The 18,965-nt window shown below is 33.2% G+C and overlaps 3 protein-coding genes across 3 annotated transcripts; 1 reads left to right on the forward strand and 2 right to left on the reverse strand.

Moving 5' to 3' along the window:
- Positions 1-5,096: 5,096 nt before the first annotated feature.
- On the reverse strand, positions 5,097-7,092 carry LOC140867741 (uncharacterized). Its single transcript, XM_073272786.1, has 6 exons — positions 6,895-7,092; positions 6,643-6,825; positions 6,471-6,552; positions 6,226-6,333; positions 5,494-5,655; positions 5,097-5,402 (listed from the first exon to the last, which is right to left on the reverse strand). The coding sequence occupies exons 1-6, from the start codon at positions 7,057-7,059 to the stop codon at positions 5,197-5,199; spliced, it is 906 nt and encodes a 301-aa protein (XP_073128887.1). The 5' UTR covers positions 7,060-7,092; the 3' UTR covers positions 5,097-5,196.
- Positions 7,093-8,021: 929 nt separating this feature from the next.
- On the forward strand, positions 8,022-9,692 carry LOC140867464 (uncharacterized). Its single transcript, XM_073272531.1, has 6 exons — positions 8,022-8,345; positions 8,414-8,593; positions 8,664-8,745; positions 8,843-8,950; positions 9,157-9,312; positions 9,405-9,692. The coding sequence occupies exons 1-6, from the start codon at positions 8,064-8,066 to the stop codon at positions 9,635-9,637; spliced, it is 1,041 nt and encodes a 346-aa protein (XP_073128632.1). The 5' UTR covers positions 8,022-8,063; the 3' UTR covers positions 9,638-9,692.
- Positions 9,693-14,985: 5,293 nt separating this feature from the next.
- Positions 14,986-17,744, reverse strand: LOC140863124 (cyclic nucleotide-gated ion channel 18). The gene is made up of 6 exons (XM_073266300.1): positions 17,147-17,744; positions 16,856-17,068; positions 16,460-16,773; positions 16,224-16,335; positions 15,888-16,124; positions 14,986-15,800 (listed from the first exon to the last, which is right to left on the reverse strand). The coding sequence occupies exons 1-6, from the start codon at positions 17,621-17,623 to the stop codon at positions 15,048-15,050; spliced, it is 2,106 nt and encodes a 701-aa protein (XP_073122401.1). The 5' UTR covers positions 17,624-17,744; the 3' UTR covers positions 14,986-15,047.
- Between the last annotated feature and the right edge of the window lie 1,221 nt (positions 17,745-18,965).

Genomic DNA, 18,965 nt, shown 5'->3' on the forward strand with positions numbered 1-18,965 from the left:
ATAATCCTGTAAAAATTAGCATTCTCCATATTTAACTTGTGATCTGATGCAAGAAATCTCACTGTTCAATAAATCATGGAAAATGGGACAAAAATAAGATAAAATTCCAGAAACTTTAGCGTAATAAGACCCCGAAATCAATTGGATAACTGTTAAGTGTGATATTGAAATGGATTTTATAAAAAGTTAGCCTAAGTCATTAAATAAATCAAATCTTTTTTGCAAAAGCCTATTTCTTCCAAACTAATCCATAAACATGAAAGAGTAACAATAGCTCCCTAGATGCGAAATCCTTGATCCGAAAATAAAAACTTGTTTGATCTATATTTTGAGTCAAGCACCCTCTCTAACCTTCACCTAATAAACTTGTTTTAAAAAAAATATTTTCACCAAATTAAATAGACGTTTAAGATCAAAGATTGATTCTATTTCCTGCATAGGAACATATAATTAAATAAAACAATCATTTTCATGCAACCACTCGTTAAAATGGATAATGCAGTATATCAACTAATAAACTTACCTATACCTTTCTTTTGTCATTTCAACGAATAAGTCCATTATTTTTTACATATATGTATCCATAAATTTTAATTTCTTCACATTAGTTATAACAAAACACGTAAATTTCTGTCCAAATTTGTATCATATTATGTCCAGTGTACGTGTCCTAAATAGAAAGTACCACAACCAAAGAAAGTTGTGACGGCTGTAGTATAACAAAAACTACATGCCAGATGAGACATTATATATGCATTGGGAGACAGAATACTGATGGAACAGAAGAAAGCATAAAGGTCAAAGTTCGAGGAAGGTGCAATAACTAGGACAATGCTATGGTGATTACGTAACACACCTTTTGCAGGAACTCCATTTTCTTCTTCAGAGTTCTTGATACTTCGCCCGATTCTCCAACAGAACCTTGGAGCTTTACAAGCACAAAAACATAAAATGTGTTGTGAAGATAACTCAAAGGTCTATCAAGTAATGTGGTGGGAACCGATTGCTGATCGATAAAAAAAGACACTTTTTCAGTAGTTTCACATATTATCAACATTCAAGAGATAGATAAGATACCTTTCATTTTCTTGACTGCTAGTGCCTCTATTGTCAGATATCTTCTTGACTTCTGAATTCTGCATCTGGTAAAAACACTAGATGACATGAAACTCCAGTCCTAAATAGTTGTTCCTCAAGAATATTTGTACAAAACATACCTTAATTTCAGCTGGAGCAACCTCTTCTTTGGCTTCAGTTGAAACGATATTCACCTCTTCTTGTTCATCTTCATCAAACTTGCATAGGATCTGAGCTTGAACTGATCTGATAGCTTTGATTCTTGGATTAAATGCTGCAAACCATATATAGATAAACACGGATCCCCAACTCAAACACCGATAAACATTAATTGGAAAACCACCAAAAGGACAATACATCATAATTATTTTCTTATTTCATCGAGTTTGACATTAAAAAAATGTCCTGGTGCAGAACAAAAATATTTCTAATTTGGTAATCACATCATGACCCATATCAGCTTTCCATGATTTTGACATGGCAGATCCATCATACTGAAATTTAAATGCTATGCATATAATTTTAGCATCCAAGACAGAAACTTTATCCACTATCCTATGCATGCTAATCAAATTCAAGATCTCGTTCTAAATGAATTGTCAAACGACCGTGTTAAAAGAAAAAAAAACAACATAATCGTGTTAAAAAGCTACACTATTAATGCTAAGAGCTTTACTTGGGATGATGAAATGAATTAGATAATAAGGGTTCGAAGTTTACAAAGAACGGGAATTGGAATTTGGATTTAGCAGCGGCCATTTGCAAACTCAATTTTTGGATTATAATAAATGTCCATTTGCATAAAAGAACACTCAAACTTAAAGATAAACTCTAAACCAACAAAGCACAGTGCATTTAGGATGCCACAAAGATGAGTGACTCTAAAAAACATCACGAAAACTATTTGCATTTTGTTCACAAAGGAGAACATGGTAGACATCCAGTTTGATTTTAGCTTGCTACAACAATCTCTCAAGGGGAACTGTAACATAAAGAATTACCTTAATCCTTCTAAAAAACTTGACTATTGCAGAGGAGAATACAGTGATTTCAAAACATTAGGCTCGGAATCCAACGAATTGTATTGATGCACATAACCTGCCGCCACCAAAATATGGTAAGAACATGAACTTTGCTAAGCTTCGAACTTCAGTCTCTAAAATAACATGCTTCAGAATTTGATTCTTGGAGAGTAGATTTAAAAGCTCAGTTTGTAAACAGAAAGTATCACTAGCTAAAGTAATCTACAGTTTCTCAAGAAGTGAGATCTCTTTATCTTGAAACAGGAGGCTGCCATTTTTGTTCAACTTAATCTGCACACTAAAATGCAAATGCTAGACTAATAAGATTACCAATAGTTGATATCATGAAATCCAATGGCACTGATATGATCGGCGCAACAATACACTAACTTCAGTTAAAAGAGGTAATATGAATAAAAATAGAAAGGAAACAAAAGGACAAGGATAATAAGTTAATTTAACGAATCAAAAGTACTACTATTTCTGAACCACTGTCTAAGATAATGCAATATTCAATTCCATATCTCAGTCCGAATAACAAACATACCTATGTAGGCGCTAATGAAAAAGCCAGCACATATTGCTTCTACAAGCATAATAATTCTGTAATTTGACAGACAAACCATGAATCATCAGTAGAACATTAGCCATGTAAACGCATACCTCATGAAATGGTGAAAGAGTATTTTTGAACATCAGAGAGACTGAAAGTCAGAAAATATCAAAATATTAAATAAACAAAATATGAAGGGATTAAAGTGAAATAATTAATGCTTCAGCATTTGTTTGCTTGATCAAAATTCATATAACTACTGTTTTTTAATGAATGAACACAAAACAAAGGTGATTATGTTTCTCGAGAAATTTCACACAACAATATCAAGCCCGAGCAGGTTTCAAATACAATATGGGGAAAACTTTGCTATGTTCTACCGCAGGTGCCAAAGCTTGACAAATGACAACCTATGGCATGCAGACAAATGAAACGTGCATAAAATTTCTAGCAATTTCGTGCAATCATGTATAAGAATGTATTGACAATCTTTCAATCATGTGAAAATAGAACAATCACAAAAAGTCATGTCAAAAACCCACCTAGAACAGAGGAAAGCCAATCATAGTCCTTTCAAAATAGACGGGTCAAACATGTTACACAATCAATTTCCCTGAAAGTTCACACATAGGTTGATCTAGAAAATTACTAACATTGTATTGTATCAAATACGGGTTCAATAACTTATGTAGATACGCAGCCAACAAAGAATTATAATGCGCCAAAAACCAAGAAGGCATAAAATTTAACAAAACAAGTAAATTGAAAACTCACAAATACACGGTAACAAAGTTGAGCCGCAATAGTACAACTGGCCATAGAATGCATAGCACATCACTCATCCTTTCACAACCGCAACAGCACATCACTGGCCATAGGTTGGTTCAGCCAATGATTGATCCTCAGCTCCAGAGCTTCCCAATCCATTCTATGAATCTGCGAAGGGCTCAGTTTCTCCACTCCGACCCTGTAAATTCCTTCATCAACAACAGATTGCCGAATGATTTTGTATATTTTCAACGTAGCCAGACGAAATCATGCACTCCGCTATCAATCTCAAATCCTCCATCGCCAAACCTGCGACATCAGACAACAACCCATCTCTGATCTCATCGTCCTCCTCCTCCTCTTCTTCGAAATCGGATGAGCTGGAAGTCATCGAGCTGCGGGGAGAACATCGAGCGGAGACAGATTCCGGGTCGAGATACGCCCTGTTCTTCGATAAAATCTGGTAGACGATTTCATGGAGAAGCTACAATGGAGACGGCGAAGGCACGAGAGAAGGATTTTGGTAGAATTAGATGTTACGGGAAAATGGGCTAGGGTTGTGGTAGGAGAATATTAATATATTTTTAATAAATTATACAATGCACAAAGCTTTTTAATAAAAGCGTTGTTGTATATTGTAAAAAAGACGGTCATAGACAACGCTCAAACACAATACTTTTCAAAAAGCGTTGTCGTATATAATTAAAAAAACGCTCATAGACAACGCTTTTATTTAAAAGCGTTGTCTATTAAAAAATAACAACGCTTTTTACAAAAAGCGTTGTCTTTTACGTGTTGTCTTTCACCTTTTTTGTTGTAGTGCATGTTCAAATCATACCAGAAACAGAGTATCAAGAGTGCTAAATACACTGCGTCGGCTTTGTAAAGAATGTCGGCTTTGTAAAAAATGTCATGAAAGGTACTGGAAAACATGTACAGAAATGCAATTTGTAAACCATGTCATCAAAACTACATGTATGAAGAATATCGAGCTCGTCGAAGGATTTAGTAGTTGGAATTTTCTCGTGTTTTCTTTCCTAAAAACTATTGTTTGAAATTTGTCTTATGAAAGTCTTTTGTATTATTTTTTATTGTTCCAACGTATTTTATCAATACTTTTTTGATTAATATATGTTACTAAATTTTGATTTTATTGTAAAGTTATTACATGAAAATATTTTTTTTTATGTTACTTGAAAAAGAAATGAAGTTTAAAATTATAATAAGTTATATATTTGTTTTTTTAGAAAAGCATAAATATTTTGTTTAAAGTTTATTTATGTAAATTTAGTATTTAATCCAATTAAAATAAATTAAATTAAATTTATATTATTTTAAATTGAGATTGGTTAGTTTGTAATCATAATACTAATTTTAATTTTAAAATATATAAAGAATAATATATTAAACTTTTCTATTATTTGAAATTATTACATTTTTTAGTCAAACAACTAATTAATGGATTTAAAATTTCACTTTGAAATTCTTATGTTATTTCAAGCAAGAGACTTAATAAAACAAGGAATACACTCTCAAATTCAAATGCATCCATCCAAGGCACAATCTAAATTTAATCTTTCTCCCAATCGAAATAAAAATTGTAAACTAATGCATTAAGGTTTGCATTATATTTGATGATTTTGAGGGTAGGGATTTCCAAATTGATCCAAACTCAACTTGAATAATGCATTTATGTTGCTTATAAAGTAATCACGCATTAATAAATAGGAACATTGGATCAGTTTTTGGATGATTGTAAACCAATATCACACTGTGTCAGTCATATTGTGCGACTAATAATATTTTGCCTTGAATACTCTGCTCCTTCAAGGCTCTATATGCCTCCGTGGCGTGAGAGAAGTTGAAAACTTTACCAATTATTGGCTTTATATGCCCGGCTTCTATTAGTGGCCAAAGTTTTCCTACGGCATCAGAGAGGATCGACTCTATAGCCATAAAACTTTGACGCCGTAGATCCACGCCTATAAGTATACCGTTAATCATCGTGTTAAGACATCGTTAATATTCAAATGAAACAACACAAAAAATAATGTTGTTGGGTAGCGAGTCTACCTATGACATTGATATCCTTTTTCATGAGAATTGAAAGATCAATGTCTATCCGATGTACATTGCTCTTCAATCCTAAACTGATAAGAGTCCCTCCTACGGCCAAACAATCCAAGTTCTTTTGAAAATGATCTCTATGACTGACATCTAGTATAACGTTCACACCTGAAAAGACATATAAACCCAATTAGAACAGAGATGGTATCATCGCATCCAACATAAAATGAACTTCTAACTCGACAAAGATGGTGATATTTTTACTCGTACTCTAGTTTTTATTGTTTTTGGATGATTAATATTTTGAATTTCGACTTTGTGTGAAGTTTACATTATTTTTTTAAAAAAACTGAAGTTTATATTTCTGGATTTGATTGTCATTGAATATAAGGGACAGCTTGTGCTAATTATATATATATATATATATATGTTCATTGATTGTTAAGATACGAAAAGAGCAGCTTGAATTGTTCTCCAAAAAACTTGTCATTGAAAATAACTGCTACGGGAAGGAAAATAAAAATATAATAATCGAAGATTTCAGTGTTAAATTCAATGGAACCCATCCATCGTGATTGTGTTAAAAGCTGATATATATGTTATTTTCCCCATAAAAAAATGTCCCCCTTTTTAACTTGTACTTGATAAAATCTGAGAATTTATTTATTTAATTGTAGAAAAGCACTTAAACACACACAAATCTGGAAAAGTAAAAAAGCATGATAATTTTTCATGCACCTGCTTTTTCTCGAGAAGTCTTGACGCGCTCGCAAAAGTCCTCTTTGTTATAGTTGATGCAGACTTCTGCTCCCAGCATTTTGTAAAGCTGCAGATATTCTTCCGTTTCTAATTAAAAATAAATAAATTTATACTTGAGATATTACTTTTAAATTTATAATGAGCAATGATATCAACATTTTTTAAAAACATTTATTCTCCCTAACCATGTATGTATGTAACCAATTAATTTTTATTCCACGTACCTGCAGCTACGATTACTTGACAACCGACATACTTAAAATACTGAATAGCCATAATGCCAAATCCCCCTGCATCCCCATGTATCTGCAATTTGTGTCAAATTAAAGTTTCAATATATATATTTATATATCTCGTAAATTACTTTAAAAAACTAGCAATATAATATATATATACCAAGATAATTTTGCCCGGGGCTATGTTGGTCAAAACTGAAAGAATATACGTTGTTAAACATGACGCGTGTGGCAAAGCGGCTGCCGCAACAAGGGAAACTCCCGAAGGAATTCGCATAGCATGATTGCAAGGAACCACTATAAACTCTGCACACCCACCCCCGCCTTCGAGAATCGTACATACCTAGGAAAAGAACAGAAATTAATATTGTTTAATCATAAGAAATTGTTAAATAATTAGATTAGTGGTCACCTCATCGCCCTCTTCATAGTTCCATACAGATGATCCAACAGCAACAACTTTTCCCGAACATTCATAACCGACATTTGAACAGGTCTTATATTGATAAAAATTAGAGAAACTATGGAGGGGCCAAGTGTCATAAAAACTTAGTCCTGCAGCTGCTACTTGTATCATTATGTCATTGTCATTGACAGTTGGCTTCGGAAATCTTTTTACTTGTAAGAGATCCACACTTGTAAAATCCATAACCTTCAACTTCTTTCTAACTGTGAAATCAACGCTAGATATTGAATATTGGAAAATGGTTAAAATTGTGTCTTCTCAGCTAGCTACAGTTAGTGTTTTCGTTTATTTATTTATAAATAATAATAATAATAATAATAATAATAATAATAATAATAAGTAAATAAATTTGGAGTAGGTAGGACTCGTATAAAACTAATAAAATATATATTTCCAAAAATTCGGTTTTTAATTTTGGAAGATTAATGTATTACTTTTTTTACGTAAAAAGATATTAATTGTAAATACGAGATATTATTTTATTTTAATATCCATGAACATATATTTCTTTTTAGTTATAATAATAAATGATATGATATGATTGATCATATCACAAGAGATCCGGCCATTCAATTAGAATAGATCATAAAATTTACCCAAATAAAAACAGATTTGTATATGGAAATTTTAAAATCAAGTACCAATCGAAATCAATCAATCAATTAAAAAGAGATAGAGAGAGAGAGAAGAAAACCTCACCCTCTCCATTCACTTAAAATATATATTTCTAAAAATTCGGTTTTTAATTTTGGAAGATTAATGTATTACTTTTTTTACGTAAAAAGATATTAATTGTAAATACGAGATATTATTTTATTTTGAATATCCATGAACATATATTTCTTTTCAGTTATAATAATAAATCTGTTATGGATATGATATGATTGACCATATCACAAGAGATCCGGCCATTCAATTAGAATAGATAATAAAAACAGATTTGTAGATGGAAAATTTAAAATCAAGTACCAATCGAAATCAATTAAAAAGAGAGAGAAGAAAATCTCACCATCTCCATTCATTCAATTATTAAAGGTTTACATACACGTACGCAAGTTGTATTATTAATTAATTAATATATAGGACTAATTAATTAATTTGACTTGAAGACAATAATGTCTCTGGGTTGTTTTGGCCCTGCTGGATATCAACCTCTTACTCGGACAATGAAGGCGATGGTGTTTGAAAAACGATGGTTTTCAAGAAATATGTTAAAGCAGCGACAAGTTAAAACGCCTGATATTAAGGACGATCAAGTATTGATCAATGTGTTTGCCGTTGGTGTAAATAGAGGTGACATGATATTGGATACAAGTACTGTCTGTCCAGGCCTTGAATGCTCTGGAATAATCGAAGAAGTTGGAAAAAACGTTAATTGTTGGAAAGTCGGAGATAGGGTACGTGTGTGTGTGTATATATAATCATATATATAGAATATTTAATGATGAAATTGAATTTTTTTCAGGTTTGTGCTATTCTTGAGGAGGGAGGAGGGTATGCCGAACAAGTGGCCGTACCGGAAAATTTTCTTCTTCCAATACCTGATGATGTTGATTTAGATGATGCTGCGAGCTTACCTTACGCATCATGCACCATATGGTTAGCTTTATCCAAACTGCGACGGAAAATAAAAAAAACTATACTGGTCAGAACCCAACGAATTTATATATATTTCTGTTTAATTTGCACTTGTTAATATATAATATTTAATTTAGATTCGTGAGGGCAATAGTGGGATCGGCGCTTTGGCAATACAATATGCAAAGTACATGGGCTTCAATGTTATTGCATCCACAGGTGACATTGTTTAGTACTCTATTTTAATTTTCGTGACAATTTATAAAGTGATCTTGTATTAACCTTATTTACTCCTTCTTGTTGATGGTTTTTTAAGGAAGTCGTGACAGCTTTGCAATTTGTCATCGTTATGGTGCTGACTTTTGTGTCGATCACACGGCGAAAAACTTTGTATCGGCCGTTTATCAAAACCTTGAATATGGAGGTAAAGATTGATTACGCCTTTTCATTATTATTACTAGCTATATTAATTTTTCAAATCTCCACTAAAATTAAAGAATTTATTATGCATGCACCAATTGATTTTGTTTGTACGGTACTTTTCGTAAGATATTCCCAGCTTAATCAACTAGTGTTTTATTTTTTATTTTTTCTTTTACTTTCATTCGGTTACTAATCGTGTTTTCCTAGGTGTCGATTTGGTTCTGGATCACGGAGCTTCCGATCTTGAAAGAAACATCAAGTGTTGTCGTATTTGGGGTAAGGTTTTCATCTTGGATTTGCATGGAATGGAAAGTGGCAGTATTGATCTCGCTATGGTACAACAAAAGCACATTGAAATTAGAGGTAAAAAATATTACCTTGTTTTTTTTTGTTTTTTTTTTTTTGTGTAATTGCTAGCATCCTCTGTTATTTTTTTAATCTATGATTGTTTGCAGTTTTCGATTTCCGATCTAGAGATTCGGGTTATAAAGCTTCTGTAATTGCGGAACTCAGAACTCATTTGTGGCCTTCCATTCTTCAACGGAAAGTTGTTCCTGCAATAGAATATCGTTTTCCGGTGATCGAAGCTCGAAAATCCTTGAACCTTTTAAGTAAAGATGATACTATCGGGAAGATTATTTTGTATATAAATTTTCAGAACACAAATCGCCGCCTTAAAAAGGACTAAATAATATTCCTAGCCCATAACGCAAGTTAATTTATACTTATCTTAGTTTCTTTAAATTTATTTATATTTTTAATGGAGATCCTTAGTTCAAAATATTTATTATTATTAGCAAAAAAACACGTGCGATGCATGCAAAAACATATTTTATTATTGATAAACATTTTTAAATAAATGAGTTGAAATAAAAAAATATTGACATACATTTGATTAATAATTTTCATTGTACTTAAGTAAATTGTAAATTTTAATATGTATAACATGTATTATAAAATGATTGCGAACAATCAAAGATTTTATGTATTAAAAATCTAATTAAATTTGTTGTAATAATGTTATATTAATTTTGTATAAATTAGATGAGAAATATATAGATCTTTTGATGTCATGATATATTTAATAAAATAAAATTTAAAAATAAAATATAATTATATATAGTGTTGAAAAATTATTTTATCATTTTGAATCATTAGAAATTAAATAATATGGACAACACATTAAATTACTGCGTCTTTTTATTCCTTTATATAATGATTTTTTTCTTTGCCATTTGTTTTTTATTCTTTACTTTAAAAAAAGTTCTAATTATCTTCAATAAAATTTCTTGTTATATATTATCTTTATCTTTGATTCTCTTTGTTAGGGATCGTTTGGTCTAGTTCAAAATTGGTAGCTATCTCTGCTGCCACTAGTAGCTAGGGATCGAAAATCATGTGTAGACCGGTCTGGTTATTTGGAACTTCGATCTAAATGAATGCAGTCTACTGCACTTTTTTTAGTTGTGAGTTCAGATGGATTAACAATTAGATCCTTGTCTTTTTCGAGTGTCTATGTTAATTGATCAACAAATATTATGTGCGAAAACAGATCAACTAACAAATTGAACAATGGTCAAATGACTTGGTTGAATGGTGAAGTGAGTGAATGTGTTTTACAAATAAAAAATAACACATCAAATTTATTTCTGAATGTTCGGAGCTAAATTCTCCTGCGTCACCCTTTCATCCACCTTGAAAGTATTCACTCTACAATACTTTGATTATTACAAGTAATTTGCAACAACTCAATCTAAGACTAAGACTTATCATTTTTTCCTATACCAAAACTCCCAGAATCAACTCAAGGACACTGCCCTCGACTTCTTTGTTACAAATATAGTGTTTTACAGACTCAACTGATCTATTACAATGAGTTTACAACTCGAAACACTTAGTACAAATGATCATACACTTGTTCTGATATATCTCTTCAGCGTGTGCTTGATTAGTCTGTTCAATTGCTCTTGATGCTCTTAACTTGTCTGATTGATAACTTGAAAGCTTGTTCTTTGAGAGTTAATGTAAATAGTGTGTGTGAGCACTCAAATCTTCTATGTATATCTATCTCTTTATATGTATTTCTGTTAATCTGCATCAGCTATTTATAACTTTGGATTACAACGGTCATACGATTCAAATCTCATGTGCGTCTAAACAAGATATTTGTTGCTTTTATCCTTTTCCATGTCATCATTCTCGACAAATAGTACACCGGTAGTTCACTGCACATTCTGCTCTTGTTTGGTGTACTGAAATCTTATCCAAAGTTTAATAGCTTCGTTTGGTTATTGATAAGATCTTTTGATCCATTATCTAACTAACGTTATTTTTCTGTTTTCCAGCATAAATCTTTCAAATGCACGTCTTTGAATTTGATATTAAAATTTGAGCACACGTGGCTCAAACAAAAATGATGCACACCTTGTGGAGGTTTGAAATAGAGTAGATCTTCAACTGCTCGCACGATTCTCTTATGCCTATCAGAAATTAGACACACACCATTCTTACCACATACAACACGTCTCCCAATATTCTCCAAAAACCATTTCTAGGAATCAAATGTTTCTTCATCAACAATTGCAAAATCCAGCAATAGCACTTGATTGTTCGCATTCAAACTCACACCGATCAACATTTATGTTTTTAGTTTGTGTATAAATATGTACCATCGACACTATTGAATTTTCGACAATGTCGAAATCCATTAGTACACGGCTTGACCAAGAACAATATTTCAATGTTTTTATTTATTCATTAGTTCAATTTTTTCTTTAAAAACCATGTTTACACATAATTCATCTCTCTCCTCGTTATAGTATCTTGTTCGCATGTCAGAAGATACCAATAGAATCAGGAGTCTCTTCTCCAAATATGTATTGAAAAAGATGGCATATCAGAATTTGTAGAAAGAAATGGAACAACTTGCCTCTGTAATGTTTGACGAGGTGGTGGACAAGATGACGTTCCCTCGTCAATATTTGCATGAATATTTACATGTGCATCATCATTCACATCCTCCAAGTCGTCGTCATCATCTTCTTCCTCAGAATCTCTGTATGTCATCTTTTGTTCGATATCGCTTCTCTGAACATCTTCGTTTTCACTCCTAGGATAATCAACACGTGGTGCAAAATTTGAAATTTCTGAATTCCCATTTGTTGCATCAACATTTTGTTCTCAACCACGTGTCGTAGGTGGCCAACGTGAAGGATCAAGTTTTGATGTGTCAGTGATATATTGATCCCACGACCCACTTTCGGGATACAGATACATGTTTATTTCTTCAATGACGTGTAAAATATCTAGTTCTTGGTCGACACGACCAACGTTCTGGTCAATTTTGTTTGCTTCGACGTACAAATGCAATATACATATATTGAGAGATTGCATCATAAACTCCAAAGCATTATCATAAACAAGGTGTGGATCAACGATGTCAACATTTTGTAGCTATAGACTCGATCCTCTCTGATGTCGTAGCAAAAGTTTGGTCATTAATAAAAAATGGTACGAAGAGCTAAACTGAAAATTACCAAAATGAAAAGCGCATTTTCGACAAATACGATCTTATAAATAAACAAAAATGCGATCATATGAGAAAAAAGGACAAAAAAACTCGGACTAAACTGAAGATGCCAACTGAATCTATAAACCGATGCTTGAAACATCGGTTTACCATAAGAGCATCAGTTTACTAGTTTACCATCAAAATACTAGTCTACCATCACAACATCGGTCTATCTTAGCAAGCATAAGTCTACCAGCTTGAGAAGAACGAATAAAGTTTTCCGTACTCTGACACATTCTACAGTAGGTAGTACCGCGATCCGAGAGAATGTCGGCGTTAGAAATTGTTCATGAAAGTGACAAATGCAATCGATATTTTTTAAATTCAGAAATCCGTTTGGATTTATTATCGTTGGCATCAAAAGACTATAAATATGAGCCTCAATCTATCGAGCAATAACTTTTGGCAAAAAGAACACTTGCGCATAAGATTATCTGAGCTCTCAAAGTCTGACAGTGAAAATTGTTTGAAGAACTCAAAGTACAACTCCTAGGCTGCTATTCTGATCATTGAGGATCACGTTGTGTACCTGAACAATCGAGTTATAAACATCTATTTGGTATCAGTCTAGGGCTAAAAACCGAGTGTATCTAGGAGTTTTTGTTTAGCAACTGGATCGGGGTTTTGCAAATCACTTGTAAAATTCAAAGTTTTCTATTGATATCCTTCCACACAGGAAGAAGGGGGTGATGTAGGAGTAATTTAATTCACCAAACATTCATAAATATCTCATTGTGTCTTTTATCAATTTACTTACTTATTGTCAATCTTGCATACACCTAAACCGCTAGTGCTCAGAATATGCAATTATTCGACATTTTTCTGCACATATATCGTTTGTCAAATTGCATTAGACACCAAGATAAACTTGGAATTTGATCACTAAACCGATTGAATTCACTCTCATCCTTGTAAAAGTTTTTTTGAGCGTATTCATCCTCCCTCTACTCTCAAAACCGATCCTAACAAAGCCAATAATTGGTAAAGTTTTTAACTTATCTCACGCCATGGAGGCTTATAGAGCCTTGAAGGAGCAGAATATTCAAGGCAAAATAATATTTGTCCCACGATGACTGACATAATGTGATATTGGTTTACGATCATCCAAAAACTGATCCAATTATCAGTTCCTATTTATTAATGCGTGATTACTTTATAAGCAACATAAATGCATTCTTTGGGTTGAATTTGGATCAATTTGGAAACCCCCCATACCATAAAAATCATCAAATATAATGCAAACCATAATGCCTTTAGTTTATACTAACTTCCGTTTCGATTGGGAGAGAGATTGAATTTAATGTGTTTGAAGACGCAATATGCAAATCTATAATATTACCGATTTTTTTTCAAAAATATATTCTATAGATATATATTTAATTTGTTCACGTGTCAACTGTTAAATATGAAGATGCAATATGCAAATCTATATAATACTTATTTGAGGACTTAAATAACATATAAGAGACCATAAGCACGTAACGTAGAGATACTAGCATAAAAAATCATCCATATGTTATAATTGTTATAAAATAAGATAACAATGGAAACAATAAATTCAATATATCAAAAGCATCACATTAGTGACCTATTTATAGGTACTAGAAATTTTTGGATATATAAGCATGATATTACAAAAAACTGATATTATTTTATTCATTACCATTTCCGGAAGAATTGACTCTGATTTTCTTCAATCACCTAAATCTTTAACATCCCTAATAACAATAAGAATTGAGAGATTTAACTAAATAATTTGAGGGTTAACGTAAATCTTGGATTTTTGGACCACATATTTCAGTCTGCTAATTTTTTTAATCATTATTAATCATTAATCAATCAATTATTTTCTATCAAAGTATCTTTTTACACACATTAATTATGCAAGTTTTTTTTTTTTTTAAGCAACAGTACATGGATGTGAATAACCGATGATCTTAAACAATTGAAAATTGATTCAACAACACAAGACATAAGCCGATAATCGTCTGATATGAAGGTCTCGGACAAAGAGTTCAATACTCAAATATGAAAAAAAAACAAACAAACAACATTTGATTCCACCAACCATGCACAACGCAGAGAAATTAAATCGGCATGCGTGGACTTTGACGTAGCGAGGCTGCAAACACATCATGAGTGAAGGAACAAAGACTAAGGCGGTGTTTGGGAGAGCTTCTAGGAAGCACTTCTCAGCTTTTCATTAACAAATTTTTGAAATTTTGTAAAATTTTGTTAACGAAAAGTTGAGAAGTGCTTCCTAGAAGCTCTCCCAAACACTACCTAAATATTGTGCTATAGAACATGAGAAAACTTGGGAAAGAAAATGTGTGATGAAATTTCAAGAAAAGATATATAAATGGATGTATAAGCGAGTCAGGTGATCCTGTAATGGAAAATTAAAACTACATTTGCTCCTATTCAATTTACAATACTAAGTTACATTGAGTAATCCTACCAAAAATCTCATTAATCCTTTTTTTTTCGCTCCACTTTTTGGGGTTATCTGTCAAAACAAATTTCTTTGCTAAACATCCTCGAAGAAATCAGGTTCATCTGGTTTAAACAGTTTCGGCATCTTTAAGCTCGATGACACAGGATCAGCAATCTGAACCTTCTGAACACCAGCTCCCCTTTTGGTGTTGGCAGCAAATTTTGAAGCCAAAATTGTGGCTCCTAGATGTCGAGCACTGCTTGGGCTATCAACCGATGAACTATCAGCACTAAATCCATCGTCTGAATCTCCGTCTTGATCGTGGTTGTAGTTAGACATGTAGTAGAAATTCTCTTGTAGAGCCAACTCCTTGGCTAGCTTCTTTTTCTTGAATCTTCGCCATGCTGCTTGAATGAAACAAGCACCCCATGTCCTCCATTGATGAGAGTAGTACCTAAATGCATGCTGAAGCTTCTTGCTCTGAAGACGTTTAAACTGAAGGGCCACGAATTTAAGGTCTTCTGCTTTAAGCGCAAATGCTTCGACTTCTGTTAGAGTTTTGACGGTTCGTGTTGAAGAAGGAAGGTTTGAGGAATTTGGTACTAGAGCCCATGTGAGCAATTCTTCTCCACAGAAGTCACCAGGTCGAAGGGTGATCGAATTGAAGAATCCGGAACGTCCGCCATTTGTCGTGGAGCTCTCGAGTTGTCCCCTGATGATGAACAACATCTCGTTCACCGGATCATCTTCTCTAACAACGTAGCTGCCTTCTGTACTCAAGGAAGAAACGAGACGTTCGCAGATGGCATCGAGAAGTTGGTCATCCATTTGTGCGAAAAATGGAACCTGCAAAATAGATAGATTACAGGGGACCCTTCAAATGATTTGTTACATTAGTTTCAAAAGACAGCAGAATTTTGAAGGATTGCATACTCGGCGAACAAGGTTAAGGCATAGATGCCTTTGAATCTCACGCCTAAGGTCCACAGGCAAGGACCGTAAGATGGATTCTTCGTGGACTCCTCTTGTCGCGAGCCATTTATACTGATCGAATCTACGAACACGCTCTTGCAAATCTGGAGGCAGTTGCCGATGCCTCATCCATTCTTCAGTGTCCCTTCTCTTAATTCTCCACTCTTCAAGTCTCACCGTCATTGATTGCAAATAAGTCTTCATTCCAGACAAAAATCTCATGACTAAACATCAAAATAAGCTTCCAACATGTTTGTAACAGTGATGGTGATCCAGTTGAGTTGAGATATTTATTACCTGCATATCTCCGATCAAACGGGCGAACAGAATCAGACCACCAATGCACAAAACAATGCAGAACGTCGTCTCTCCAAGATAAGTGCTAGTCGTCAAATTCTGTCCATACGAACTGCAAACAAGGTTATATTGTATCATCTTGAAATGATCTTGAATGTAAAATCCAAGTAATATTCAAATAATATATGAGCTCTGAAGTAGAACCGAATATTCTTTCCTTAAAAGTACATTCACACCTCAAATTTCTTAAGCCCCACCAAAGGCAATAAATGTATTTCTCAATGAAAATTGAGGAAGCAACTTCAGTTGTAAAAGCATCGGCAAACATCCCAAACTTGAAATCAGAATCATCATTGCTTGCGTCGCAACGTGAGAGCACACTAGTCGAATTGAGCCAATGCTGCCGCTCGATGCTCCCTATTTCAGGACTCTCACAATCAAGGAAATTCAGATTACAAGGTGGAACACTGGTGAATTCTTCTTTACACCCTTGATCCCAACAAGAATGTTGCCGCCCTATCGACGCCAGATACCATGAAGCTCCTAATACCTGGAACCAATAAATGACAATTAACAAGACTCACTTGATCAAGTGCAAGGTAAAGCATGAATGCACAAACACGCGCACTCACGTGGCTGGCTAGCATGTATAGAAGCAAATTATATGCAGCTCCAGCCCAAGCAGTCTTGGCGATAAAACCCGTGGTTTTAATTATCCTCTGATTCAGGGGAAAAATGACAAACAGCCGAGGAACATATTGGATTAGAACAATAAGAGCAAGGGTGTTGTCTGCATGACCGGTTCCATTGGTTTTTGTAGCTGGAATTACATACCAGATCACAATCTGCAACAACCAAGTCCTTTGAGTTCATATGTCACTTAAAAAAGACATTTTTGCTCAATTGGCTTCACAAGTTTATACCTGAGGCAAGGGCAAAGTGGCGGTTAGATCGATTATGAAATCAGATTTAAGATACTTCATGGCAATCTCATGGGGATCCATAACAAGCTCCCCGCGGCCGAAAACCCGAGAACTTGGAGCCACAAACGCCATCCGAAACTTCATCAACATGTGTAGGACGTAGAATAAATCGGAAAGGGTCCGAAAATAAGTGATCAAAACAGAGGCTTGGTTATCGGTGGACATACAGACTTGGCCGCCGACGTAGGGGAGGTAGAAATAGAGGGGGTCTATGAAGAGGGAGATGAGACAGGTGATCAAGAAGATGTGGTTCCAGAGATTGACAATGTCGCTGTTGGGGTCGAGGATTTGGTAATGCCATAGGATGCTGAGGGAATTGGGCTCGCCGGAGGCTGTGGCGGCGGCAGAGGGGTGGTGGGTTAGCGTTCGCCGGATGTGGCGGAGGTGGGATGCCGGCGTGGTGAATATTCTATTCATCTTCCATGGCGGAGCCCAAATTTTCTCGGATTCTCCACGGGAGAAGTGCGATTTTCTTGTGGGAATTCAAGAATTTGCTTGTAAAAGGGAAAAAAACAGCGATTAGCGAAAGAAGAATGTGATCGAGATCATTTGAAAACAATCGATCGATCAAAATCAAGAAAGTGTTGCAAGAATGTCCGGAGAGGGATTTGGAGAAGGGGGTGTGTTAGTGACCGTTGAGATATTTGAGGTGGGAGTACGAGGATACGCTACAAGTACGGTGTTGTAATTTTGGGAAACACCCGGGAAATTTGTGGGGAGAGAGAGAGGGAGTTGCCACCTTAATATTATTATTATTATTTTTAGTACAATAATTAACTTATAAAATATTTATTAATTGATTTTCAATATATTTTTTCTAAATATATATTTTTCTCAGATTTTGCATATCTCATATGTAAGATGAGAATATTTTTTAGTTATTTATTTTTAAAGATTTTTTCATTTATCATTTTCCTTTGGTTATTTCAGTATTAATAATAAAATTAAATTGTGGTAACCCAAACACGAATTCGATCTCATGTTTAAAGCAGAAACCCTATGTGCATTTTATAATATATATATATATATATATATATATATATATATATTATTAATATGTTTGTTTCATTGTGAATTTACATGGTTATCCTTTCATTATTATATAAGATTGATGTGTTTTTTCTTCATTTATTTATTCGTGTGACTCTTCAATTAACTTATTTACTTAAAAATTATACTATAAACTCTTTCAAATAAAAAATTAAAATAATGTTAGTATTTTTAAAAATATATATAAATATGTGAGTTTAACACTTGACTTTTCAATTAAATTATTTATTTAAGTATTATGCTATAAACTCTTTCAAATAAAAAAATTAAAATGCAATTAATATTTTTAAAATATTTTTTTCACTATGAATATGTGATTTTCATTGTGAATTTACGTGACTACCATTTTTTTATTACCTAATAAATGTTTTTTTCTCAATTATTTATTCATGTGACTCTTCAATTAAATTATTTGTTTAAAAATTATACTATGTACTCTTTCAAATAAATTTTTTTAAAAAATATTTTACTTTGATTTCTAATTTATCATATTCGATTATTTACTTCACAGATGAACCAACACATGAAATACTAATAATAATAATAAATTTTCGTATCTTACAAGATATTATATGTATACCTTAAAAAAAAAATCCATATCTTACTTTATTTTTCATATTAATTTTTTTTATCTATTCTATTACTATTATGAGTATAGGAGAATAAGAATTATGATTAACTTAAATATTTTTTTACACACTAATTTTCT

Source organism: Henckelia pumila, chromosome 4, assembly GCF_033568475.1.
Source record: "Henckelia pumila isolate YLH828 chromosome 4, ASM3356847v2, whole genome shotgun sequence".
Taxonomy (NCBI): domain Eukaryota; kingdom Viridiplantae; phylum Streptophyta; class Magnoliopsida; order Lamiales; family Gesneriaceae; genus Henckelia; species Henckelia pumila.